Here is a 25,260-nt window from a genome sequence, read left to right on the forward strand (position 1 = left end):
ATTTCATGATTTAATACTTACACTCAGAAACAGTCTCTGAAGAAGCCAAGAATTAGATCTTAAAATATCTGTCCTCACTGCTATTTACTGTTAATAATGCAGCATTGTAAATACTCCTATCAAGGTGTATTCTCTTTTTGTCAACATTATGATGGACTGACCACATTCAAACGAAACTTATTTCACAGTCATCTGTTACAACCAATTTCAGACTGTGCATTTTCTTTGTACCATATCAACCAATTACTCTTTACGTAACTAAGGGCAAATAAATCTTGCAGCCTTAAACAAAAGATAACAAAGTGTGGAGCTGGAGGGACACAGCAGGCCAGGCAGCATCACAGGAACAGGAAAGTTGACGTTTCAGGTCAGGACCCTTCTTCAGAAAAAAAGCACTGAATTCAGCTCAAATGATACGAATCCTATCCTATCTTTTGACAAATGAGTCAGAATAATAATGTAAATTCAACTGAGCTGATAGTAAGTGATTACATTTTTTATGAGGCGATGGAAAATAGGAAATCATCTCAGCAGGTTCTGCAAAGTGAGCTTGGATGTTTTCCAATACTAATTTATCAAATGCTTATCAGATTAAAATGTATTTTGGAGATTTCTTTCAGTAATTATCACTATAAACATTTCATAGATTAATGGTGAATGCATGCGTAGCATATTTGGGATATATTTTCTGACTGTGATATATTCTGATATCATTAATTTAAACCAAGGAAAAGTCAGGCAGATACTATTATGGCCTTTTGATCATTTTTCATTGGTAGTGTGATGTTTCATATACTAATATTTAGCAAAGATATTAGTATCTCTAAGTTTCCCCATCACTGACTTTACGCTGATCTCCCTATTTAAAAAACGTATATAGTCTTCAATTCTTCCATTCCTCAGCCACCACTCCCATAAGACTATGGCTAAGCCTTTCATGATTTCCATGCTTAATTCCCTTACCAAACTAGGATGCATTCTAACTGAACTGGGTGACTGTTCTACATTGATTACTGTCAACATTTTAAGCAACTCCCTTTTATTTATCCAATTTATTTGCTACTTTCTTCATTTATTTGATGTCGGTGGTATAATTTCAAGCACTCATTTAATATCTCAGTAGGACCTCGGCCTTCAAGAGACAATCTCTGTTTATGTCCATACTCTTTCCCAAATCACTTTTGACTATTTATATACTTAGATGATTTTTAATACGGTCATCCATTAATTTATTCTCATGTACTCTCCTCACACCTCTTATTTCAATTCCAGTTCTCTTTCCTTTCTGCACTGTGTTCTTAGATTCATGTTTATCCAATGCCTTTTTCATTTTTTTTGTATCTTGATTATCTGATAGTACCGAAATTAAATATTCCAGAAAAACAGACATTGCTGAAGCTTTTTGTTGCACAATCATCAGGGCTTTGGCAAGCAGACTGATATGAAGAACAGCAATATTTCATAGTGTAAGTGAGAATAATGATTGTCAGTCTGATGAGCACAAGATAAAAAGCTTCAAGAAAATTTCTCTTTTTTTGGCAATACTTTGTATTTTTAGCCATCCATAGAACTCGTAGCTTTGGATGCCCTGTTGTTTCTCCTTGTGAAATATATGTTCTCTGCACTGAAACACTGAAAGTTCCCATTGCCTATATGTTGCTTTGTTTTAAATTCATCAATGGGATGTGGTCGCCACTGGCAAGGTAAACATTTATTGTCTATTCCAATTTCCCTTAAAAAAGTGGTGGTGAGCTGTTTTTTTTAATGACAACTGAATGGCTTTCTTGGCCATTTCAGAGCACGTTTAAGAGTCATACACTGGAAGCTTAAGTTGTAAGTAGGCCAGACTTGGTAAGGACAGTATATTTCCTTCTCTAATGGACATTATTGAACCAAATGCTGTTTTACAACAATCTGGTAATTTCATTTTTCTGTTACCTGGGCTAACTTGTAGTTCCATACTGATTTGTTTATTTTAAATCACCAGCCGTAGCTGGGGGAGAAGCAATTATCATGCAATTAGGCAAGATTCAGGATGCACAGGATGGGGAAGGAAATTGCAGGGGCTGGGCACAATTGAAATGTGGAGCTTATTCAAGGGACAGTTACTGCGTGTCCTTGATATGTATGTACCTGTCAGGCAGGGAGGAAGTAGTTGAGCGAGGGATCTGTGGTTTACTAAAGAAGTTGAATCTCTTGTCAAGAGGAAGAAGGAGGCTTATGTAAAGATGAGGTGTGAAGGCTCAGTTAGGGCGCTTGAGAGTTGCAGGTTAGCCAGGAAGGATCTAAAGAGAGAGCTAAGAACAGCCAGGAGGGGACATGAGAAGTCTTTAGCAGGTAGGATCAAGGAAAACCCTAAAGCTTTCTATAGGTATGTCAGGAATAGAAGAATGACTAGAGTAAGATTAGGGTCAGTCAAGGACACTAGTGGGAAGTTGTACGTGGATTCCGAAGCATTAGGAGAGGCACTAAATGAATATTTTACATCAGTATTCATAGAGGAAAAAGACAATGTTGTCGAGGAGAATACTGAAATTCAGGCTATTAGACTAGATGGGATTGAGGTTCTTAAGGAGGACGTGTTAGCAATTCTGGAAAGTGTGAAAATAGATAAGTTCCCTGGGCCAGATGCCAATTATCCTAGGATTCTCTGGGAAGTTCAGGAGGAGATTGCAGAGCCTTTGGCTTTGATCTTTATGTCACCATTGTCTACAGGAACAGTGCTAGAAGACTGGAGGATAGCAAATGTTGTCCCTTATTCAAGAAGGCGAGTAGACAACTCTGTTAATTAATGACCAGTGAGCCTTACTTTTGTTGTGGGTAAAGTGTTGGATAGGATTATAAGAGGTAGGATTTATAATCATCTAGAAAAGAATAATTTGATTAGGGATAGTCAACACGATTTTGTGAAGGGTAGGTCATGCCTCAAAAACCTCATTGAGTTCTTTGAGAAGCTGACCAAACAGGTGGATGAGATTAAAGCAGTTGATGTGTTGTATATGGACTTCAGTAAAGCGTTTGATAAGGTTCCCCATGGTAGGCTATTGCAGAAAATATGGAGGCATGGGATTGAGGGTGATTTAGCAGTTTGGATCAGAAATTGGCTAGCTGTAAGAAGACAGAGGGTGGTGGTTTTTGGGAAATATTCATCCTGGAGTTCAGTTACAAGTAGTGTACTGTAAGGATCTGTTTTGGGGCCACTGCTCGTTGTCATTTTTATAAATGACCTGGATGAGGGCGTAGAAGGATGGGTTAGTAAATTTGTGGATGGCACTAAATTCGGTGGAGTTGTGGATAGTGTGCCAAGGATGTTGCAGGTTACGGAGGGACCTAGATAAGCTGCAGAGCTGGGCTGAGAGGTGGCAAAGGGAGTTTAATGCAGAAAAGTGTGAGGTGATTCACTTTGGAAGGAGTAACAAGAATGCAGAGTACTGGGCTAATGGTAAGATTCTTGGTAGTGTGAATGAGCAGAGAGATCTCGGTGTCCATGTGCATAGATCCCTGAAAGTTGCCACCCAGGTTGATAGGGTTGTTAAGAAGGCATACAGTGTGTTAGGTTTTATTGGTAGAGGGATTGAGTTTCGGAGCCATGAGGTCATGTTGCAGCTGTACAAAACTCTGGCATGGCCACACTTGGAGTACTGGTCGCTGCATTATAGGAAGGATGTGGAAGCATTGGAAAGGGTGCAGAGGAGATTTACCAGGATGTTGCTTGGTATGGAGGGAAGGTCTTATGAGGAAAGGCTGAGGGACTTGAGGCTGTTTTTGTTAGAGAGAAGAAGGTTAAGAGGTGACTGAATAGAGACATACAAGGTTAGAGGATTAGATAGCGTGGACAGTGAGAGCCTTTTTCCTCGGATGGTGATGGCTAGCACGAAGGGACATAGCTTTAAACTGGAGGGTGGCAGATATAGGACAGATGTCAGAGGTGGGCTCTTTACTGAGTAAGTAGTAAGGGGGTGGAATGCCCTGTTTGCAACAGCAGTAGACTCACCAACTTTAAGGGCATTTAAACAGTCATTGGATAAACATATGGATGATAATGGAATAGTGTAGGTTAGATGGGCTTCAGATTGGTTTCACAGGTCGGCGCAACATTGAGGGCCAAAGGGCCTGTACTGCGCTGTAATGTTCTAAGTTCTTGACCCCAAGTCCAGTAAGATCACTTTTCTGCTATACCCTTTTCACCTACCAACCTACAATTATAATACAACTGGGCCAGATCCATTTCTTTAACACTTGAAATTAAACCTCCTGCAATTAGACTCCGTAACATGTGAATCTCCTTTCTCCTACTCCAAACCTTACTATATTAGAATCACAATTACCTAAATGCCTTTCCTGCAGCAATGCACTCCATTTCCCTCTCTTCACTTCCCAGGACTGGATTCAGTTTGATATTTCAAGATAATAGAATGTGAGGCTGGATGAACACAGCAGGCCAAGCAGCATCTCAGGAGCACCGACATGCATATGGTCACAGAAATTTGAGGGTGCATACATGAGGATCAATGGTCGGCACATCATCGTGGGCTGAAGGGCCTGTTCTGTGCTGTACTGTTCTATGTTCTATGTTCTAATAGCCATTTAATATTGGCCCTCAAATGTGGCAGATGTGTTGTCCTCAACAAAAAATATTTCCATTTAAAGCACACACCTTATTTATTCATGAATTAATTACATCATAGTCATAAACCCTTTGGTTTTGAATCTGATTATTTTTATTATTTGGGCCATTATTTGTGTACCCTTAAGATGGAATGATTCCCCATCAGGACTATAACATGCATTGCACAAATCATGCATCAGGAACAAGACATCAACAATCAAATCACCTTTTGAAAACACCATCCACATTCAGGACCCAGGAGGAGGCATTCGCTACAACGGTTCGTTTTTTCAGCAGTGCATTTGTTCCTGGCTGGAATATTAGAAAATGTAAGCAATTAAAACGTTGGGATTCGATTCCACTTTGGGCGCCAACAATCAATCACAACCTTACGTGTTTTGATAGCTGCACGATTGAATAGAGTGTGCATCCATTCAATCTGGACGAGTAGCAGCCCTTCTGAACCACGAATCCTTTTGTTTTTGAAAAAAAAGTGTGTAAAACTGCAAGAAATTACAAACGCCACGTCAAGCAGACACTCACCACCTGTCTTGCTGGCTGCAACTGCGATGGTCAAAATGTGAACGACGCTTAAGAAGACCTTGGCCGGGAAGTGCCTGGGTTTTAGGAGTGAGCCGGTTGCGAGAATGAAGACGCGCAGCTTCATGGCGGTTGTGCTCCTGAGATGCTGCTTGGCCTGCTGTGTTCATCCAGCCTCACATTCTATTATCTTGGAATTCTCCAGCATCTGCAGTTCCCATTATCTCAGTTTGATATTTCACTTGCTTAGAAACACGCTGATAATTGTTTTCTTGTGGGATCTTGTCTCCATCTTTTTTGGTTCACGGCAGTAATAATGGGTTTGTTTGATGATCATGGTGATTCCAGATAAACTACAGATTTGTAGGAAAAGGGGCCATAATCGTGGATTGGCTTGATGGGCCGAGTGATGTTAATGATTTCTTGAGGCATTTATTTTCCAAAAATAATACTGGACACATTAATTTGGGAACCAGTCTCAGTGACTCACTGCAAAGAAACATATCATTTGATAAGTCTTTTTGTTTGTTTTTCCTACCTAAAAGATCAGTGAATAAAAGCAGGAAATACTGGAGAAACTCAGCTGTTTTGGCATCGTCTGTAGAGAGAGAGAAACGGAATTAAGTTTGGAGTCCAAAAACTTCCTCAGGACTCAGTTTCTCAGTTTGAGTTCAGTTCCGAAGAACAGTGGTACCCCAAGTCTGTTTCTCTCTCCACAGATGCAGTCAGATCTGCTGAGTTTCTCCAGTATTTTCTATTTTAGATTTCCAGTATCCATAGTATTTTGATTTGTTTCTTTTTTTTTAAAAAGGTCAAAACTTTAGTCTGCTGATAAAACATTTGGCTTTCGGCACTCCACACTGGAAGAAATGGTTGTGCTTAAAGGTAAATTATTATTTCTTTTTCTCAACAATTTTAAGGAACACTTATTCGAGATGCTGTTTTGAACAGGCTACATTTGGCGGCTAATATGGAACAGACCGTCATGGTATTTGATGTTATTGACTGAGGAGTGAGGAGAGTTTTGCACCTTTAAGGAAACTGCCTTGTCGAGCACGGTCTCTGCTCCGCGTTTCTGTGGCAACAGTGAATTGAGGTTCAGACAATCTGAAAAGTCGAGTGAAAACGTGTTTGCAGAAGCTGCGGCTTCAGACGTAGCCAGAGTTGGTGTCTGAATCTGCTATTAAACTTTTACAGTTTGTTTCCCCCCCAATTCACTTATCTGTCTATTGAGAAAAAAAGCTTTCCTCTCTCCGTGTTCTCCGACAGAGAAACTCCTAGGAGGGACTAAAGAGAGTTGTTTAAACTGCTGGGGGAGTAGTTTCTTTCGTCCCTCGACTTACGATAGGCTTCTGGGTGAATGAGTGGGTGAATAAAGGGATTTCCAAAGCTCAGTGCACAATAGACAGAGAGAGAGAGAGGAGGAGGAGGAGAATAAGGATAAGGATAAGGAGGAGGAGGAGGAAGAGGAGAAGGAGAAGTAGAGCTCCGTCCCTGGGCAGCTTGTGCTGGGAGCTCCTGGTGCTCTGGGATGCTTCATCCTGCGGTCAGTGCGCGACTCTCCGCAGCCCGAAGCCCCTCTCAATCGCTTCGCCCGTGCGCTTCCTCACGCCATGAAGCTGCGCGTCTTCATTCTCGCAACCGGCTCACTCCTAAAACCCAGGCACTTCCCGGCCAAGGTCTTCTTAAGCGTCGTTCACATTTTGACCATCGCAGTTGCAGCCAGCAAGACAGGTGGTGAGTGTCTGCTTGACGTGGCGTTTGTAATTTCTTGCAGTTTTACACACTTTTTTTTCAAAAACAAAAGGATTCGTGGTTCAGAAGGGCTGCTACTCGTCCAGATTGAATGGATGCACACTCTATTCAATCGTGCAGCTATCAAAACACGTAAGGTTGTGATTGATTGTTGGCGCCCAAAGTGGAATCGAATCCCAACGTTTTAATTGCTTACATTTTCTAATATTCCAGCCAGGAACAAATGCACTGCTGAAAAAACGAACCGTTGTAGCGAATGCCTCCTCCTGGGTCCTGAATGTGGATGGTGTTTTCAAAAGGTGATTTGATTGTTGATGTCTTGTTCCTGATGCATGATTTGTGCAATGCATGTTATAGTCCTGATGGGGAATCATTCCATCTTAAGGGTACACAAATAATGGCCCAAATAATAAAAATAATCAGATTCAAAACCAAAGGGTTTATGACTATGATGTAATTAATTCATGAATAAATAAGGTGTGTGCTTTAAATGGAAATATTTTTTGTTGAGGACAACACATCTGCCATATTTGAGGGCCAATATTAAATGGCTATTAGAACATAGAACATAGAACAGTACAGCACAGAACAGGCCCTTCAGCCCACGATGATGTGCCGACCATTGATCCTCATGTATGCACCGTCAAATTTCTGTGACCATATACATGTCCAGCAGTCTCTTAAATGTCCCCAATAACCTTGCTTCCACAACTGCTGCTGGCAACGCATTCCATGCTCTCACAACTCTCTGCGTAAAGAACCTGCCTCTGACATCCCCTCTATACTTTCCTCCAACCAGCTTAAAACTATGACCCCTCGTGCTAGCCATTTCTGCCCTGGGAAATAGTCTCTGGCTATCAACTCTATCTATGCCTCTCATTATCTTGTATACCTCAATTAGGTCCCCTCTCCTCCTCCTTTTCTCCAATGAAAAGAGACCGAGCTCAGTCAACCTCTCTTCATAAGATAAGCCCTCCAGTCCAGGCAGCATCCTGGTCAACCTCCTCTGAACCCTCTCCAAAGCATCCACATCTTTCCTATTATAGGGCGACCTGTATTCCTTCATAGCGAATTCATTAGCTTTACCTTGTCTACACTGATGACACACATTTCACCTCACTATTAGCCCTGTTGGTCTCAGCATTTACTCTGCTTTGTAATACAACTTGTCTGATTCCAGTGTTCAGAGGTTATAGTTCTTCCATTTGGATAGCAAGAAGAGTAAAGCCTCATCTTTGGTCACTTCCACAAACCCAATCTACTGAACATTGATAGGCCTGAAACATCAGCTTTTGTACTCCTAAGATGCTGCTTCGCCTGCTGTGTTCATCCAGCCCCACACTTTGTTATCTACTGAACACTTACTAGGCCACCATCCCAGGCAGAACAAGACAGGTCACAGCCTTAGTGATATGTGGTTCTGATCTAAACATGTTTCTCCCTCCATCCTCTCCATCCTCAAGATTGCTAACATTCACATTTGTCACTTTGTTCATCTGTGCTTTCACTTTCATGCTGACACTTTCATCAGCTATACCTTTGTTATCTCTAAGACTTAACTATTGCAATACATTCCTGCCTTGGCCCCATCTTATAGCCTCTAAAAACCTGGCCTCACATACTACACTGCTGCTTGGCCCTAACATACACTAAGTCATGTTCACCAGTCACACAATATTTATTGTAAACCACTGGCTGTCAGCCCAGCTACACCTTGTTGTCCTTGTTATCAAATCCTTCATGGCCATACTGCTCCCTATTTTTTAACTTCCTTCAGCAATATAACCCTGTGAGACTTCTGCACTTTTCTTGGCTTCCTGCCTTTCCTCAATTTCCTTTGCATCATGATTGTCAGCTGTAACCTCAGTTCCCTAATTGTTAAACTGTGGAATTACCCTGCCCAACCTTTCCATCTCTTTAAAGATGCTCATTACCTCTTTGATCATGCTTTGGGTCAAATGTCCCAGCATTTCCTTGTATGGCTGGTTGTCAAATTTTGTTTTCACTCTTGTGAAATGTCTTGGGATGTATTAATATTTAACACTTGTATAAACCCTGAAGACATTTAGGGACAATTTAGGTGAACACTTGAAACACAGTAGCATTGTGTTCCTATCTCTGAGCCAGTGAGCCTGAGTTCAAATCCCAGTTACTCCAGAGATGTGTCACAAAAACACCGAACAGGTTAGTTGGAAAACACAAAGCCACAGGCCAGATGCTGGGAATTTGGAGTAGAATAGATGAGTGTTTGATGACCAGTGGAGGTACAACCAGCCAAAGGGCCTTTTGTATTATAAAAACTTTACAACCTCTGTGTTAAATGTACTGTATAAATATTGTTGGCTTCACTTCAAGATGGTAATCGTTAAAGTTATTGAAGAGTGATTCGTGAATAAGCAAACAAAATAGTAGGGAGACATTTTATGTACATATCACAATAAATTATCATTAATCTTAGATTTTCAGTAGTATTGCAATATAATATCTAAATATTTTGCACTCCAGGATTTTTCTGATAAATCACTGCATAGATGTGACCTGGTTACCAATCTAATTGAAAAAGGCTGCAAATCAGATTTCATTGAATTTATTGAAGTCAAAAAAATAATAGAAGAAGAATCACAAAATTCCCAGCTGACTCCTGGAAAAGTCTCTTTACAGCTGCGACCAGGTTTGAATCTTAAGTATTTTGTCTCATAATGTGGACAGCATTTATAAAATGACTGAGCACATTGTTTTACACTGTGGCTAATGTTGCTATAGTTTGCACGTCTTAATTTTTAGCTTCACTTTTCTTACCAAAAGGTTTTAATGTCTAGGAGAAATTCTAAAGAATGTGAAGAATATTTCATAATGTTACAGAATAACACATTGCATGTTATAGCAAGTTTGGTGAATGCTGGAATGGATTAGTAATTTTGTTTTGCCTTTACACAATGTTTGTAATATTGCATTCACTCGTATTTACTGAAACAATCATGCTTTGTCTTGTTACTAATATTCATTAATTGTAAATGTTGCAACTACGATGACTGTAAAAGGAAAAAAAAGTTGCATTTTAAATTAAAAAAGAAAAACAACATTATGATTTGCATCACTTTGAATTTAATAGGATAATTTTCACAGAAGGAGTGAGAGAGGAAAAAAAAACAGTATCTTGTCTTATCCACAGAAAAAATGCATAAATACAATCTTGTACTTGAGTGTATAATAGATGATTACAGTGCCAGCTCAGTCTGCCCCTGGATTCCCATCAGTCTTTTTTTAATATCCAACTTTTTAATATCCTGATTGTGGATGATCAGCCATGATCATAATGAATGGTGGTGCTGGCTCGAAGGGCTGAATGGCCTACTCCAGCACCTATTGTCTATTGTCTATTTCATTTGCACACTCCCCAAAATCTGTGAATGCAGCTTGGACAAGTGTCATATTTCTGGGACATTTTGCTATCTTAAAGGTATCTTTATATATTCAAATTGTTATATTTGTTAAGCAGCATCATTGAAAAGCCAAATCAGAAATTTTCTGCTGGATTGAGATGGAGGGTTGACAGTGAAAAAGATTTTGGGGGGTCAGCAGAAATGGAGAATTTGTTTCAACAACAAAAAAAGTGTTTTTTTTTGTTTGAAGCATCCACAAGCAAAATATCCTAAGCCACCATTTCCACCACCTCCAACAGGATGTCACCACTTGACATCTATTCCCCTCACCTCCCTTGTCAGCATTTCGCAGGGAATAGTCCCTCTGGGACACATTGGTCCACTCCTCCTCCACTCCCAATACCTCCACATACCCCTGTAACAGCTTCCCATGCATTTGCAGAATGTACAAGACTTGCCTGTTCACATCCTCTCTCCTCACTGTGCAAGGTTCCAGACACACCTTTCAGGTGAAGCAGTGATTTACTTGGTCCTCACTCCATCTAGTCCACCGCATTTGCAGCTTACAATGTGGTCTTCTGTGCACTGGGGAGATGAAACATAGATGCTTTGCAGAATATTGATGTGTGGTTGGTACAAATGACCCTGAAATTTCAGTTGCCTGCCACTTCTACATGCCACTGTGTGTCCTTGGCCAACATTTCTGTCTCTCAGTGTAAGCTGAAAGAACAGCATCTCATCTTTCACTAGGGGACCCTGCAGCCTTCAGGACATAATATCCAGTTCAATAGTTTTAGAGCCTGAGCACCTCCTTCTATGCCCTTTACCCACCTCCACACTCCAGGCCCTGTGACAATATGGCGCTTTCAGCACAACCAACCTATTTTTCACCCACTGATTGCCCCATTATCAGCTTTTTCTTCTTTCTTGGCTTGCTGTCAACCTTTGCTTTGTCTAACTTTCACCTCTCTCTCTCTCTCTCTCTCTCCCTCTCTCTCTCTCTCTCTCTGTCTCTGTTTCTCTGTCTCTCTCAGGGCTCGTTCTCCATTTATTTGCTCCACCACCACTCCCTGTCATCAACATAAATGGAGATAATGGGAACTGCAGATGCTGGAGATTCCAAGATAATAAAATGTGAGGCTGGATGAACACAGCAGGCCAAGCAGCATCTCAGGAGCACAAAGAGATGCTGCTTGGCCTGCTGTGTTCATCCAGCCTCACATTTTATTATCAACATAAATGGAGTTTTTGAGCTACTGTCAGTTCTGAAGAAGAGTCTCTGAACTTAATATGTTAACTCTGCTTTCTGTCCACAGATGCTGCCAAACCTGCTGAGTTTCTTCAGCAGTTTCTGTTTTGGTTTTACTATCTTCAGTATCTGCAGTTCTTCGTTTTCTAAAGTTCATGTTTTGATTAAAATTAGCATACATTTTTTTGTAAACAGCCCCTAGTGGTTGGCTTTGTTAAATCTTTTTATAAAAGTAGGGGGTGCATACTCAAAATATTGGAACATTACAATTGTGTCAGGGTACATAACCATAGTAGTGCTCTTATTGACATGTTACAAATATGGTCCTCCCTGAAACAGACAGTTGGCTGGGCCATCCTGCTGAAGGCCTTCCAGGGTTGGAAAATTAACCAGTAAATGCAATGCTGTGATTTTTCATCCACAGCCATTCTGTTTCCCCCAAATGAACGTTGTGAAAACTGATAACTTTTGCTCACCACATTACTTTTATCAAACTGGGTTTGCAATATCATAAAAAGTACAGTCTATTCAACTTCATAAGCGAAATAAATAAAAAAGAAAATACTGCATCAGAGAATATATTATACTGATAGAAATGCCAAATTATGTTTTAAAAACCACTAGAATTTTCATAGGGATTCTGCCAATCTCTAATTGTGGTCTAGAGTTTTGAAGAATTTAGTTAGGCTGATTTTGCCTTTAGGAGAAAGGGAGTGGGATATGAAGAGAGTAGAAATCTAAACCCAGCAGGACTGTTTGAGCTCAATGCTAAGTTCAAATAGACCCCCTTTGCACTTGAGCGAGTGCCTTATTCCACAATTTTTAAGTTCAAATTCCTTGGAATAGACATATGTTCAGAAAAGGTGTATAATGTCTGTGGAAACTTTTTATGTTTGAAGTTGTTTAAATCCTCTGCCTTTTAACTTCTGAAAAAACCTCGGTGTTAATATCTGTTTCTTGACAGTGACTTACAGGCATTATTATAATTAAAATGCTTCTGAAATATGCCAACATGAGAGGTTTAAGTCAACAGAGTGACAAATGACAGCTTTGGGGTATTATCATTGGACTGTTAATCCAGAGACCAAGGCACTGTTGTGGGGCCCCAGGTTGAAATCCCATACAAAAGATGGTAGAATTTGAATTCAAATCATTAAGAGTGTAATGATGACCATGAAGCCACTACTGATTGTTAGAAAAAAAATCTCTCTCATTAATGAGAGAAATAGCAAGAACTGTCGATGCTGGAGAATCTGAGATAACAAGGTGTAGAGCTGGATGAACACAGAAGACCAAGCAGCATCAGAGAAGCAGGAAAGCTTTCTGAAGAAGGGTCCAGACCTGAAACGTCATCTTTTTTGCTTCTCTGATGCTGCTTGGCCTACTGTGTTCATCCAGCTCTCTACCTTGTTATCTCTCATTAAATGTCCTTTAAGGAAGGAAACTGCCATCCTTACTGGGACTACATGTGACTTCAGACCCACAGCAATGTGGTTGACTCTTAACAGCTCTCTGGGATGGACAATAAATGTTGGTCTAGCATGTGGTGCCCTCATCCTCTGAATGAATGAATTTAAAATAAAATCCAGCAGCTTAATGAGAGATCAGATTTTTTGTAGGCTTAGAAATGCAAATGTTTGTTTTTATGAAATTAAGCACAGGAGTTTGATTCGCTATCGTCACATGTACCAGAATACAGTGAAAAGTGTTGTTTTGTGTGCTGTGCAGGCAGACATACCATGCAAAAGTGCATCAGCATAGACTGCAGAGAAGGTGCAGAGAGAGAGATCAGAGTTAACAGTTGGGAAATCCATTTAAAAGTCTGATAACAGCGGGGAAGAAGCTATTCTTGAATTTACTCATTTGTGTACTCAAACTTTTATATCGTCTGCCTGATTGAAGAGGGTGGAAGGGAATATACCTGGGATGGTGGAGGTCTTTTATGTTGGCTGCCTTCCTGAGGCAGCGGGAAGTATAGATGGATCAATGGGTGGAAGGATGGTTTGCATGATGGGCTGGGCTAGTGTTCACGACTCTGTCATTTCTTGCGTCTTGGGGAGAACAATTACTATACCTTGCTGTGATGCACCTGGATTCCATGCTTTCTTTGGTACATCTATAAATATTGGTAAGAGCACTTGTGGACATGCTGAATTGCCTTAGCCTTGTGAGGAAGCAGAGACATGGTTGCGCTTCCTTGACCATTGCGTCAATGTGGGTGTAACGGGACAGATTGTTGGTGATCATCACTCCCAGGAATTTGTAGCTCTTGATCATCTTCCTCCTCAGCAACATTATTACAGACAAAAATATGCCCTCCATTCTGCTGCCCGCAGTCAATAACCAGCTCCTTTGTTTTGCCAATGTTCATAGAAATATTGTTGTCTTTACACCAGGCTGCTAAGCATTCAATCTCTTTTCTGTATTTTGTCTCATTGTTGTTTGAGATCTGACCTACAATGGTGGTATGCTCAGTTAACTCAGTGGAGTTGGGGTGGATTCTGGCCACTCGATTGTGCGTATACATGGAGTATGGTAAGGGGATGAATGTACAGTCGTGTGGGCCATCAGTTTTGAGGATTATATTCGAGGAGGTGTTATCACCTATTCTCACTGATTTGCAATTGATCGGTCAGGAATTTGAGGATCCAGTTACAGAGGGGGAAAGCCAGGATCCAGGTCTCGGAATTTAGAGATCTATTTGCTTGGAATTATGATGTTGAAGGTGGAACCGTAGTCAATAAGTACAGCCTGATGTAGGTATCCTTGTTATCCAAATGTGCCAGGAATGAGAACCGAAAGGTGCTGTAAATCAGGAACAAAAACAAAGTTGCTGGAAAAGCACAGCAGGTCTGACAGTATCTGTAAAGGAAGAAACAGAGTTAACGTTTCGGGTCCGGTAACCCTTCCTGAGGAAGATGGATAAAGGGAGCCCGACTAAAAGGCCCAGATGAGCAGACCCCCTGGTTATTTCTGAAATGTTTTCAGGGGCTATAGTCCAACTCCAGTACACACCTGTCCTCTGCCCTAGGAACAAAGGTCCTGCAAATTGGGCAGTATCTTTCTGAACTGGAAAATTCCCTGACTCCTCGCATCCAATTCAGAATTTCAATTTGTAAGGGAGATCAGAAAATCTAATGGAATTATGGAAAGTATTTAGCTGCTGAAGTGTCGAGTTCTATCTCAATTTCTTTATTAATGTAAATTAAATTGGCATGGATTCATATGGGTCTCATTTAAAAGACTATAGATATGATGGCTCCATTATTTTGTGCTTTTGTTAAAGTTATTATATTGGTAACAAAAATAAAGTTGCTAGAAAAGCTCAGCAGGTCTGGCAGCATCTGTGAAGAAAAAAGTCAGAGTTAATGTTGATCTCGTCTTCACAGATGCTGCCAGACTTGCTGAGCTTTTCCAGCAACTTTGTTTTTGTTCTTGATTTATAGCATCCACAGTTTTTTTATGGTTTTTATTCTGATGGTAACCTGAAATCTTTTGCATTATTGTAATATATAGCTACTTGCACAGCCTGCCTCTGTAAGATCTTTGATAAGCTACTGCCTTCCAGGAATAGTCAGAATCAGCATATTTAAAACCCATTAGAAGTTAACTTCTGTTCTGGACAGAGGTTCTTTTGATGACAACACTTGCTGCTCTTCTCAAAGTTGTAGGAAACAATCAGGAAACGATTAATTCACTTACTGTATGTTAATGATAGTTCAGTTGTGGTTTTTTTTTGTTGTTTCAATGCAGACTTTTGGCCAGCAAAATGTGTGCGTGACACATGACAAAATTGATCATATACTCTGCATAAATAGAAATAAGTAGCATTGAAAAAAGAGAATCTTGAGTTTTTGTTCGCTTATTATTTGTGTTAATACATGTGTTGGATAATGCTGTTTTGTGAAAATTTCTGTTTTGGCTTCTGTTGTTGAATGTCTGCCAAGCCGACTTTGCGTCAGGGAGTCTGAAATGGAATCATAGTGTGAAATGATGGGTCCATATTGGCATTGGGAATTTGTTTCAAGTGTATCTGTTATGCTGTGTGTTTTGCGCAGACAGCTGAATGGGGCCCTATTGTCTCTTCCTTATTTCCTGTTCTTCCCCCTCCTGAGGTGATATCTGTGTTGTAGGTGTCAGTTGTCACATGCTAACATTGGTGAGGTTCTGGAGGACCCAGCACATCTGCATAAACTTGGAGACTGTATCTGGCATGCCCTGCAGAGCCATAAGTCTTTCCGTCCTGATTGTGCCTCCTCAGGGTGAAGAAGGTGCAGCCTCTTCATTTGGCACATGCTACTTCTGATGTCTCCTAGATGCCTTGATGAACACCAATGTACTATGAACTTTCATGCATATTTGTAGTGTTCCTGCTGCTGCCTGGAGGGGTCAAACTGTGGGGAAAAAAGCACTGAGGGCAGCAGTGATCGTTGTGGTCAATGGCACAAATCCATGACTATCTCCTTGACATTGCTGAGAAGCCTTATTCCTATTCAAGTTTAGAAGTGTTCATCCCAGGATGCTCATGCTGGGGAGGCCTTCAATTGAGAGCTTTGCTTCACCTCTATTCTTGTAGATCTTCCATTCCTTATCTGTTCCTTTCCATTTCCTGGTAATGTTTCACATCAAGTGGCACTTCAATAACTGCTACATATTGCCTGGCTCCAGTACTCCTCTCCTTGATTGTTTCCAGGAACTGACCCCTGTGCTTTTACAAACTCTGGCTGAGCAGAAATTTGCCTGTAACATGTTATCCCTTAAACCATCTTAATACAGAGTTTACTTTGCCTATCTGTGCTTGTGTTTTCGAGAGGGATGCATGATTTTATTGCTGGAATTAGCATTGCTTCAACTTGGGAGTCCTGGCAATAAAACAGCTATTTTACAGATGCAGTAGACACTTCTGCATGTGCCCTTGCAACATCATACATATTTCGTAGGAAATGGCCGGTAGCACAGGCCACATGACAAAGTGGTGCAGGCCTCTTTAACATCATTTTCTGCACTGCTACACAGTGCAACATTTTGCTGATAGTTTTCTCAGGAATTCCTAGCACTGGATCGTATTATTATTTCATTGAAATTTCTGTGCTGTGTGAAATGCTTCATCAGCATTTTCTTTGCTAATTGAAATGCACATAGGAAGACAGCCTTGGAAATTTCACTGGTGATACAGCTGTTTTATTCAGAAACCATACAGGCACATAAATATCCAGTATGGTAGGCAGGATTCATTATGAGCCTGAAAAGCACCCTAATATCCTGCACACCAATTTGGGGGCTATGTTAGCCCTGTTCAAAATAACAACTAAAATGTTCAACGTATGAACATAGAACATAGAACATAGAAAGGTACAGCACAGTACAGGCCCTTCGGCCCACGATGTTGTGCCGTGGAACAATCCTAATTCAAAAATAAAATAACCTAACCTATATTCCCCTCAATTCACTGCTGGCCATGTGCATGTCCAGCAGTCACTTAAATAAATGTATGATACAGCATTTGTTATGGGACACTTTCTGATATTAATAAGCCAAGTGCTTACTGTTTCAGTAAGTTTTGGAGCCTCATAAAGGCCTCTTCAGCAGCACTAGAAAACACAAAAGAGCAGTTAGCAATCATTTCAAACCATCTTATAATAGCCAAAGCAGGACAAGAGACTGCTGAGGAGCCTTTGTTTAACAGTTACAGAATAAACACATGGGTAACATGTACACACTGTTGCTTCTGTAGCTGAAAATGTTATATGGACATTTTTATAAAGGTCTTCCTTGAGCTTCTATCAGGAAATCATGATCAAGTTTATGGTTTATTGCATCAATGTGGGATGGCTATTAGAAAATAGAGTGAAAGATATAATTGTTGTACAAGGTTGTTTGCTAGGGTATATATTCAGCCACTTCTTTTGTGAAGGAAAGTAATGCTTGTATTTCAGGTGATCTTAGAAGTTTATAAGAAGCTGCAATGACCGTTTGGATCACTTATCCATTCAAATTATTTGAACAAGTGAGCTTTATGGATGGGTTAGGTCAACTACTAAACACTACAACTCAACTCCAGAACTCGGGCTGCCTCTGAGGAACATCATGCACTATTCAATAGTAGAGCTAAAGCTTTATCAATGCTAAAGATAACTCCTATGGTTACGTGCACAGAATTGAAATATTAGTGTAACAACTGTAAAAATACGACCGTACACTCCTATGTTTTATCACTGTGCCACAATTTATATATAAATAAGTTGTCCCTGAACAGAAAAAATGGATTTAAAGCGCTTTACTTTATTTCTCAGAAACTAAAATTTTTTTCAGATTCCGAATATTTGCAACTTTTTCCATTTTCTGTCACAAATGTCCTTGTCGATAACATGTTATTCTTTTTTTTTAACAGGCAGTGAGACAAGTTTTACAGTGAAAGTTCAGCAACTAGACAAATATCCAGTGGACCTATACCATTTGGTTGACACATCAGCATCAATGGTGGCTAATCTGGAAAGATTACACTCAATGGGACACTTTTTATCACAAAAAATGGCAAAATATTCCAGTGATTTCCGATTTGGATTTGGATCATTTGTTGATAAGCCAGTGTCTCCATTTATTAACATTCATCCAGAAAAACTTATTAATCCTTGCAGGTAATAGCTGCTGCCTGTTAATGTGTTTAATAACATTTTTATTTATTACCAAAATATCTGCTTATATTTTTATTTCTTTTAAATGCAGTATTTATGAAACATCCTGTCTGCCAGCACATGGGTTTAAGCATGTATTGTCTCTGACTAATAATATAACTGAATTCAGAAAAGCTGTGGAGAGACAAAGAATCTCTGGAAATGAAGACACACCAGAGGGTGGTTTGGATGCAATGCTACAAGTTGCAGTTTGTGAGGTGAGTGTTTTGTTGCACAGAGCCAACCAACTGATGTTAAAGCTTGTATCAGTGATAATGGGAACTGCAGATGCTGGAGAATGCAAGATAATAAAATGTGAGGCTGGATGAACACAGCAGGCCCAGCAGCATCTCTGGAGCACAAAAGCTGACGTTTCAGGCCTAGACCCTTCATCAGAGATGTTAAAGCTTCAATTTTTTTTGCCAAGTAAACTCAGATTTATCTAAATGTGAAGAAACTATTTACATTTTGTTACATGTACTAAATGGAATTTCATGCCTTCATCCTGACCTTCATCCTAAAAGGCCTCCCAGTTATCACACTTAAAACCACTTAAATATGAATTTCTTTGAAGCATTCCGTAACCACTTACACGATTATAATTTATTGTTCTAAGGATATGGAGCTTAAAAGATTTTGTGGCTGAATTTCTTGAATTGAATCATTATAACTGTATTGATTTAAAGTAACAAGAACAATGGTGCTTATTTTCCAGTTATATTTGTTTGATCTCATTTTAAAAATTCTTTCAATTCCATTCTTCGTGCACTTCAGTCTAAATCTAATCTATTATTATCCTGATAGCAGAAATATTAAAATCTTGTGAATGTTTTACGATTTTTTTGGTCTAAATGGATTTTTTTTGGCTGTATTGAGGTGTGAACAATGGGTTCTTAAAAATAGGCTCAAACCTCTATTTAAAGCTTTTTAAAAAAGCTGCTGCAGTTGTTTTTATGGTAATACCACAAATAACAATTTTTAGTTCCCTGAGCCTGAGATATTGCACAACATTTCCACTATAATTTCACCCTTTTCTCTTTGGAAAGTTGCCATTGAATCATTAGGGAAGATTAGAAACAAAATGGCATGAGTCCATTTCCAGGAATGTGCCCAAAGCCACCTGATTTTTAAAATAATGGTCATGTTGAGGAGTACATTGAACCTGGGTGCAGATCCTAAACATTTTTCCTGATAACATAGAAAGATACCATTCAGCCTAGTACTTATCTGCTCTCTTCATAGAAAGACCAATTGCTTAATCTCTTTTTTAGCTTGTCTTTTACACACAGTCTTTGAAATGTTTCCTTGTTCCCAATATTTATCCACCTTTTAAAAGCTAATTGAACTCTGCTTATAGAAATGTAACCAAACCCTAACATGACAGAAAATTCTCTTAAAGGCTCTTTGTTCTTTTGGTGATACTGTTTGATTAACGCCCTCTCGTTGCTGATTCATCAACATATGAGTAACTTCTCTCTATTTACCTATTGAGAATTTTGAACACTTGAGTGAGTTATCTGAATGCTTTCTTTTGCTATGAAAAGTTATCCACCTTTTTTTGGTCTTTGTGAATAAAACATTTCATGCTTGAAGTAATCACTTCTCTGCCTCCTCCATTGTCTTTACATTCAAAATATAATTCCCCAAAAAAAGAAATTCCCCAACTGATGGTTTATATTCATCATGAATAACCTTTTTTATTTTACAGTCTACATCCTGACTTATAAATTCTGTATGGAACATTATCGTCCTCTTTCAGTTTCAAAGTCTTTCTGTTCATCTATTAATTTCAATACGAATTGAACTTCTTTCAAAAGACATCACATTTTTGACACTGACTAGATAAACCTCAGATAAAGTTTAATCTTCTAATCTGTCTGTACCCTTCCCCATTGCTTACAATTTGCAAATAATTAGAAGTTCTATCAAATATATACAAAATTGCTCTTTCTTGGATGTTCCTCGAACCTTCACTTAGTTTCTAGGACTAAATTCAACACTGCCTGTTTGACTAAATATGTACCTAGAGTAATGCTCTTGGACATAATGTAGGAGCTCCTCTTTGTCATGTCCATTACTCTTGCCCAGTTTGTCTTTGGTTAATTAGATTCATACATGTATGACCCTGTTCTTTTTCCTGATTTGTCTCCATATTTCATTCTACATCTCTCTTCCATTGTTCAGCTGCTGATGCACTCCAAATAGATGTCCCTTACTATTGCTACTTGTAATTTGCCAAAAAAAGAATCAACTTTGACACTACCTCCTGTATCGTTCTTATTTCTCGTAAACAGAATTGATGAAATCACAGATTTACTCAATGTCCATCTGGATGTTTTGAGGTTTGGATTCCAGTTCAGTGCAAAGGACACTTGCTGTCATACGGTCATGCAGGAGTCATTGGAAAATAATTTGTTTTGGACAGCCAAAGATGTTGAAAAGGCTTTGCAGTGGATAGAGCCAAAGGCTTTTCAGAGAAAAATTAAGGCAATGTAAAGCTCTTCATGCTGTTCCAGATGTTTTTTCTTGGATTTGCTTTGTGATGAAGACCATTCCAGTATTGTTTTCTGAATGGCTAGAAACCAGATTGGGTCTCTGGAAGCAAATCTTGACTGACTAGTGGAAGACTATTGAGGAGAATCTTCCCCACAGTGGATGGAGTGAAAATGTCTCTAAAATTCCCAGAAATTGTTTTTATTACATTTTGAAGAAGTGTTATGGAAAAGTGAAGCAATGATGGAATTGCTGAAGTTGGGACGTAGTACCTCCTGTTCGTCCTGTACTTTTGTAAAAAGGTTAGAGATTTTATGATCACCACCTTTGTGGATAGAATCATTTGAATCCCTACAGTGTGGCAGCAGGCCATTCGGCCCACCGAGTCCACACAATCCCTCCGAACAGCATCCCACTCCTACCCTATCCCTGTAACCCTGCATTTCCAATGGCTAATCCATCTAACCTGCACATCTGTGGACACTATGGGCAATTTAACATGACCAATCCACCTAACCTGTACATCTTTGGACTGTGAGAACATGTCCCTTCTTGGCTTTGTCTGATACTGTAGTGATTTGTACCAAAATCAACTAAGAAGACCTCATAGAATATGTGTTCACTGATTATGGCTGTTAGTCTGTTCTTATCAGGGAGCCCTGCTGACAGCTAAGAACATGAGTATCAGGCATCCTTTTCACTCTAAGAGCTGACTCTGAGGGAGCTGGATCAATGTCAAGGACAGTCCATGTGTACATAAAGGGTGACTCGGTGTTGGGATACCAGGTCTATGGAATTAGTTCAGATATTATTGATTCTTGACTGAGAATGCTTCAGTAGTTCTCGAACAGTCTTGAATGGAGGTATTTTGAGCTTCAGCTTGGTACAAGTGGAGAATGCAAAGACTTTTTTAATGAATCAATACATGATCCTGCTGGCCTGGAAGAAGTGTATCTCCTGCAACTCTGCACAGCATTGGGCTTCATTTGTCTTCTCTTACCACCAGTTATTTTGTTGTACTACTACTTCTTATTGTTCTCATTCACTCAAATTTGAACAAACATGGATATGGAGCACATTTGTGGTGAACTTCTACAATGGGCCATCATTCAGTTTAGACTCAATGGAAAGTTCTTCAACTTCAAGAAGCTGAGAGCCCAGACTTGGGTAAAGGCCCAGCTCATCCACAATTTTCACGACATGCAGGCATGGCCCATGCTGCTGGTAATGTTCAGTCAACTCTTAACCTCTCCAACTCTTTACATACAAGAACTAGTCTTGTCACTTGGACCATCAGCATGACGAAAATCCTTCAGCAGCTTATCCTGGAGAAGCACCAACACCTCTAATTTTTGTATCAATAGGAAAACTGTAGAGGCTGTTTAACACTTCACATACCACAGCTATTACTTTTCTCAACAGGGCACCATCAAAGAGGATGGCAGGCTTGACAGACTGAATGTCCTACTCCTGCTCCTATTTTCTATAGTTATATGTTTAGAATCAGCTGCAACAATGCAACCTTCCAAAAATTGCAAAACTAGCCTTCACCAACAGTGATTTCCATTCGAGGACATCAGCCTTAGTCTACAATGTTGTCGTTGTTACTCCTGCAGTCTACCTTCTATGACAGTGAGCCTACCAACAGCATGTTCAGGAACTGGATAATGTTCACCAACCAAATCTCCACAAGAATCACAATCGAGTAAAAATGAGATTAACACAATTGTATAAGACTTTGGTTCGGCCACATTTAGAGGACTGCGTACAGTTCTGGTCGCCACATTACCAAAAGGATGTGGATGCTTTGGAGAGGTGGCAGAGGAGGTTCATCAGGATGTTGCCAGGTATGGAGGGTGCTAGCTATGAAGAAAGATTGAGTAGATTAGGATTATTTTCGTCAGAAAGATGGAGATTGAGGGGGGACCTGATGGAGGTCTACAAAATCTTGAGGGGTATAGACAAGGTGGATAGCAAGAAGCTCTTTCCCAGAGTGGGGGACTCAGTTACTAGGCGCCATGTGTTCAAAGTGAGAGGAGGAAAGTTTAGGGAGATATGCGTGGAAAGTTCTTTACGCAGACGGTCGTGGGTCCCTGGAACGCGTTGCCAGCGGAGGTGGTAGACGCAGACATGATAGTGTCTTTTAAGACGTATCTCGACTGGTACATGGATGGGCAGGGAGCAAAGACGCTTAGAAAGTAGGTGACAGGTTTAGAAAGAAGATCTCGATCGGCGCAGACTTGGAGGGCTGAAGGGCCTGTTCCTGTGCAGTAATTTTCTTTGTTCTTTGTTCAATCTCCAGCATACTCCAGAAGCCCAGTTCTCCAGTATCACTGTTCACTACACTGGCCTGGGCACTGCGTTTACATGTCATACTTCTGAAGCAGCACCTCTTTTCACAATGTAAGGGTGGAACTCAAACTGGAGGAGGATTGAGAAAATATTTTAATAACACTCAGAAAATTTATTTGTAAAGGGGACGGACGGATATCTGTGTGTCAGAGGAACTTGTTGCAAATGGAACTTTGTGGTAATCCTTTGAATGTATTCCTGCATTCAAGAAGTCACACCATAGTCTAATTCTGACTGCATAAGCTGCAGAAGTGGCATAGGTGGGAAGAGAGAAAGCAAAACTCTGGTTTGAGAATCCCCCTTCCTCAGGGCAGTTCTGTTCAAAGGCCTGTGGCTCCAAAATTAATTTGCTGATTTCAACTGAGAACAAAAACTATGAATTTTGGTAGATTTGAGTTTTGAGGGACCGACAACGATGACAACATCAGGAATCTTTCATACTATCGATCTTCTTTTTCCTAATTTTCCTCCCTCTTTTATAATGCAGCCCTGGACATTTAGCTCCCAATACTACAAGCCGATTCTTTTTTAGTTGACATTACATATTTACTTCACATAGAAATGTGTGTCTCCAGTAAGGACATTGGTCGCAGTCATGCTTAGATGAATCTAGTGCATTCTGTGTAGATTGCTTGTATTCCAGAGCCATGCTGATTGTCATGGAAACGGGACTTTTTCCTTCCTGCACCATTTCTCCAGCCATTGTGTCATGCATTTTTCTTCAGAAGAAGAATCCATCACAGCTTAAACAGTCCAAGAGAGTTGTTCACTTCAAAAAGCTGACTCTTCCTATCTCTTAAACAATCTAATTCCCTGGCCTATTCATAGAAATTGAAGGAAATCCTACAGCTTTTACATTTTCAGTTTCAGGGAGCAGAAGGGAATCATTAAATGCAATGAGTAACTAATTTTATACAAAGAAATCTTTTTTGCAGGTAGATGTCACGAAGGAAAAGCATCTATTGTGTAATTAAGGTAGAAGGCTGTGTATGCTGAATGTTGATAGATACTGAATGGACTACTGATCACAGACTATTAAGCACATGTGAAGTGTGCCCATAACTCTCCTTGAGCATCTGAAATTGTTCACAGTGTAGTCACTTTACCCAAAACTGGCCAAATCGCTACATCTCAAAGGCAGGTTTTCACAAACTATGCTGTCTCAGATAGTCATCACAGTGCACCCAGAAACCTGTGCCCACATGAATGTAACATTTAGTCACTGCCCAGCAGTGAATTGAAGCAGAGATAATGGGAACTGCAGATGCTGGAGATTCCAAGACAACAAAATGTGAGGCTGGATGAACACAGCAGGCCAAGCAGCATCTCAGGAGCACAAAAGCTGACGTTTCGAGCCTAGACCCTGAATTGAAGCTGTTGGCCAAGTTCTCTTTTCCATAGTACAACAGTTAGTTTAAATTGTCCTCCATTTGATGTAAAACAGGCTTTTGGCCAGCTTGTAAATGAATTCACCAATGAGTGTTGCCCTGCAGTAGAAATATCAATTTGTTAATTGAAGATGCTAAGTTGAATAAAAAGATTTACTTAGCTTGTGATTTCTAGCCTTCTTCTGAAAGAGATGTGATTCCCTCTTACTTTATAAACTGCACCAAGCGCCTTAAAGCCTGATTGGCTGTGTGCTGATCCTAAATAATTATAATGCCGGAGGTTTTACATTTGGGTTTATGTGGATGGGCTTGTGTAAAGCCTTCAGCATAACTTTCACCACTGCAACACTGGAGCAGTGTCCAGTGCATAATGGGCATGTTTTGCAGATGATGTCACAAGCTCACAGATTTTGCTTGTCACTCTGTCTCTTCCGTGAGTGAAATTCTCAGCATTCAAAAGGATAAAACCCATTAGTCTTTCATGGACCTTGTATTATAAGGTACAAATTATCCATTTGCCTTCTCAAAAAGACCATAAAAATGATCATTGTGAAACACAGAAATACCAGTGTGGTGTGACAGCACTTTATCTTGGGCTTGTGCTTGAGATACATTGTGAATATGTTCCACTTCTAAAAACTGTAATGTTAATGTTTACTTTTCTAAATAACAAAAATTTAAAATGTTTCTTAAATTTTCCACCTGTTCTACTTTGCATGCCAGTTAATCCATTCCAATTGAATAATCAGAAACATATATAACAATATTTAATTTATGTCTTTTTAAATGGTTCGTCAGCTGCCGAACTGTCCATAGC

General features: G+C 39.9%; 1 protein-coding gene across 7 annotated transcripts in view; it reads left to right on the forward strand.

Moving 5' to 3' along the window:
• The first annotated feature begins 5,866 nt into the window (after window positions 1–5,866).
• itgb8 (integrin, beta 8) overlaps window positions 5,867–25,260 on the forward strand; it is a 109,103-nt gene continuing 89,709 nt past the window's right edge. For 6 of the 7 annotated variants that reach the window (XR_009447219.1, XM_059654583.1, XM_059654606.1 and 3 more), the window contains exons 1-5: window positions 6,279–6,886; window positions 7,118–7,203; window positions 9,410–9,575; window positions 17,928–18,174; window positions 18,263–18,428. Coding sequence is in view for 6 of the 7 variants with exons in the window: in XM_059654583.1 (XP_059510566.1) it covers window positions 6,763–6,886; window positions 7,118–7,203; window positions 9,410–9,575; window positions 17,928–18,174; window positions 18,263–18,428 (789 nt within the window). In the remaining variant the exon portion in view is untranslated. Of the gene's footprint in view, window positions 6,035–6,278; window positions 6,887–7,117; window positions 7,204–9,409; window positions 9,576–17,927; window positions 18,175–18,262; window positions 18,429–25,260 lie in introns of those variants that run through there. The other variant, XM_059654611.1, reaches the window with a different exon arrangement.

The sequence above is a fragment of the Stegostoma tigrinum genome, chromosome 2 (genome assembly GCF_030684315.1).
Source record: "Stegostoma tigrinum isolate sSteTig4 chromosome 2, sSteTig4.hap1, whole genome shotgun sequence".
Classification (NCBI taxonomy): Eukaryota; Metazoa; Chordata; class Chondrichthyes; order Orectolobiformes; family Stegostomatidae; genus Stegostoma; species Stegostoma tigrinum.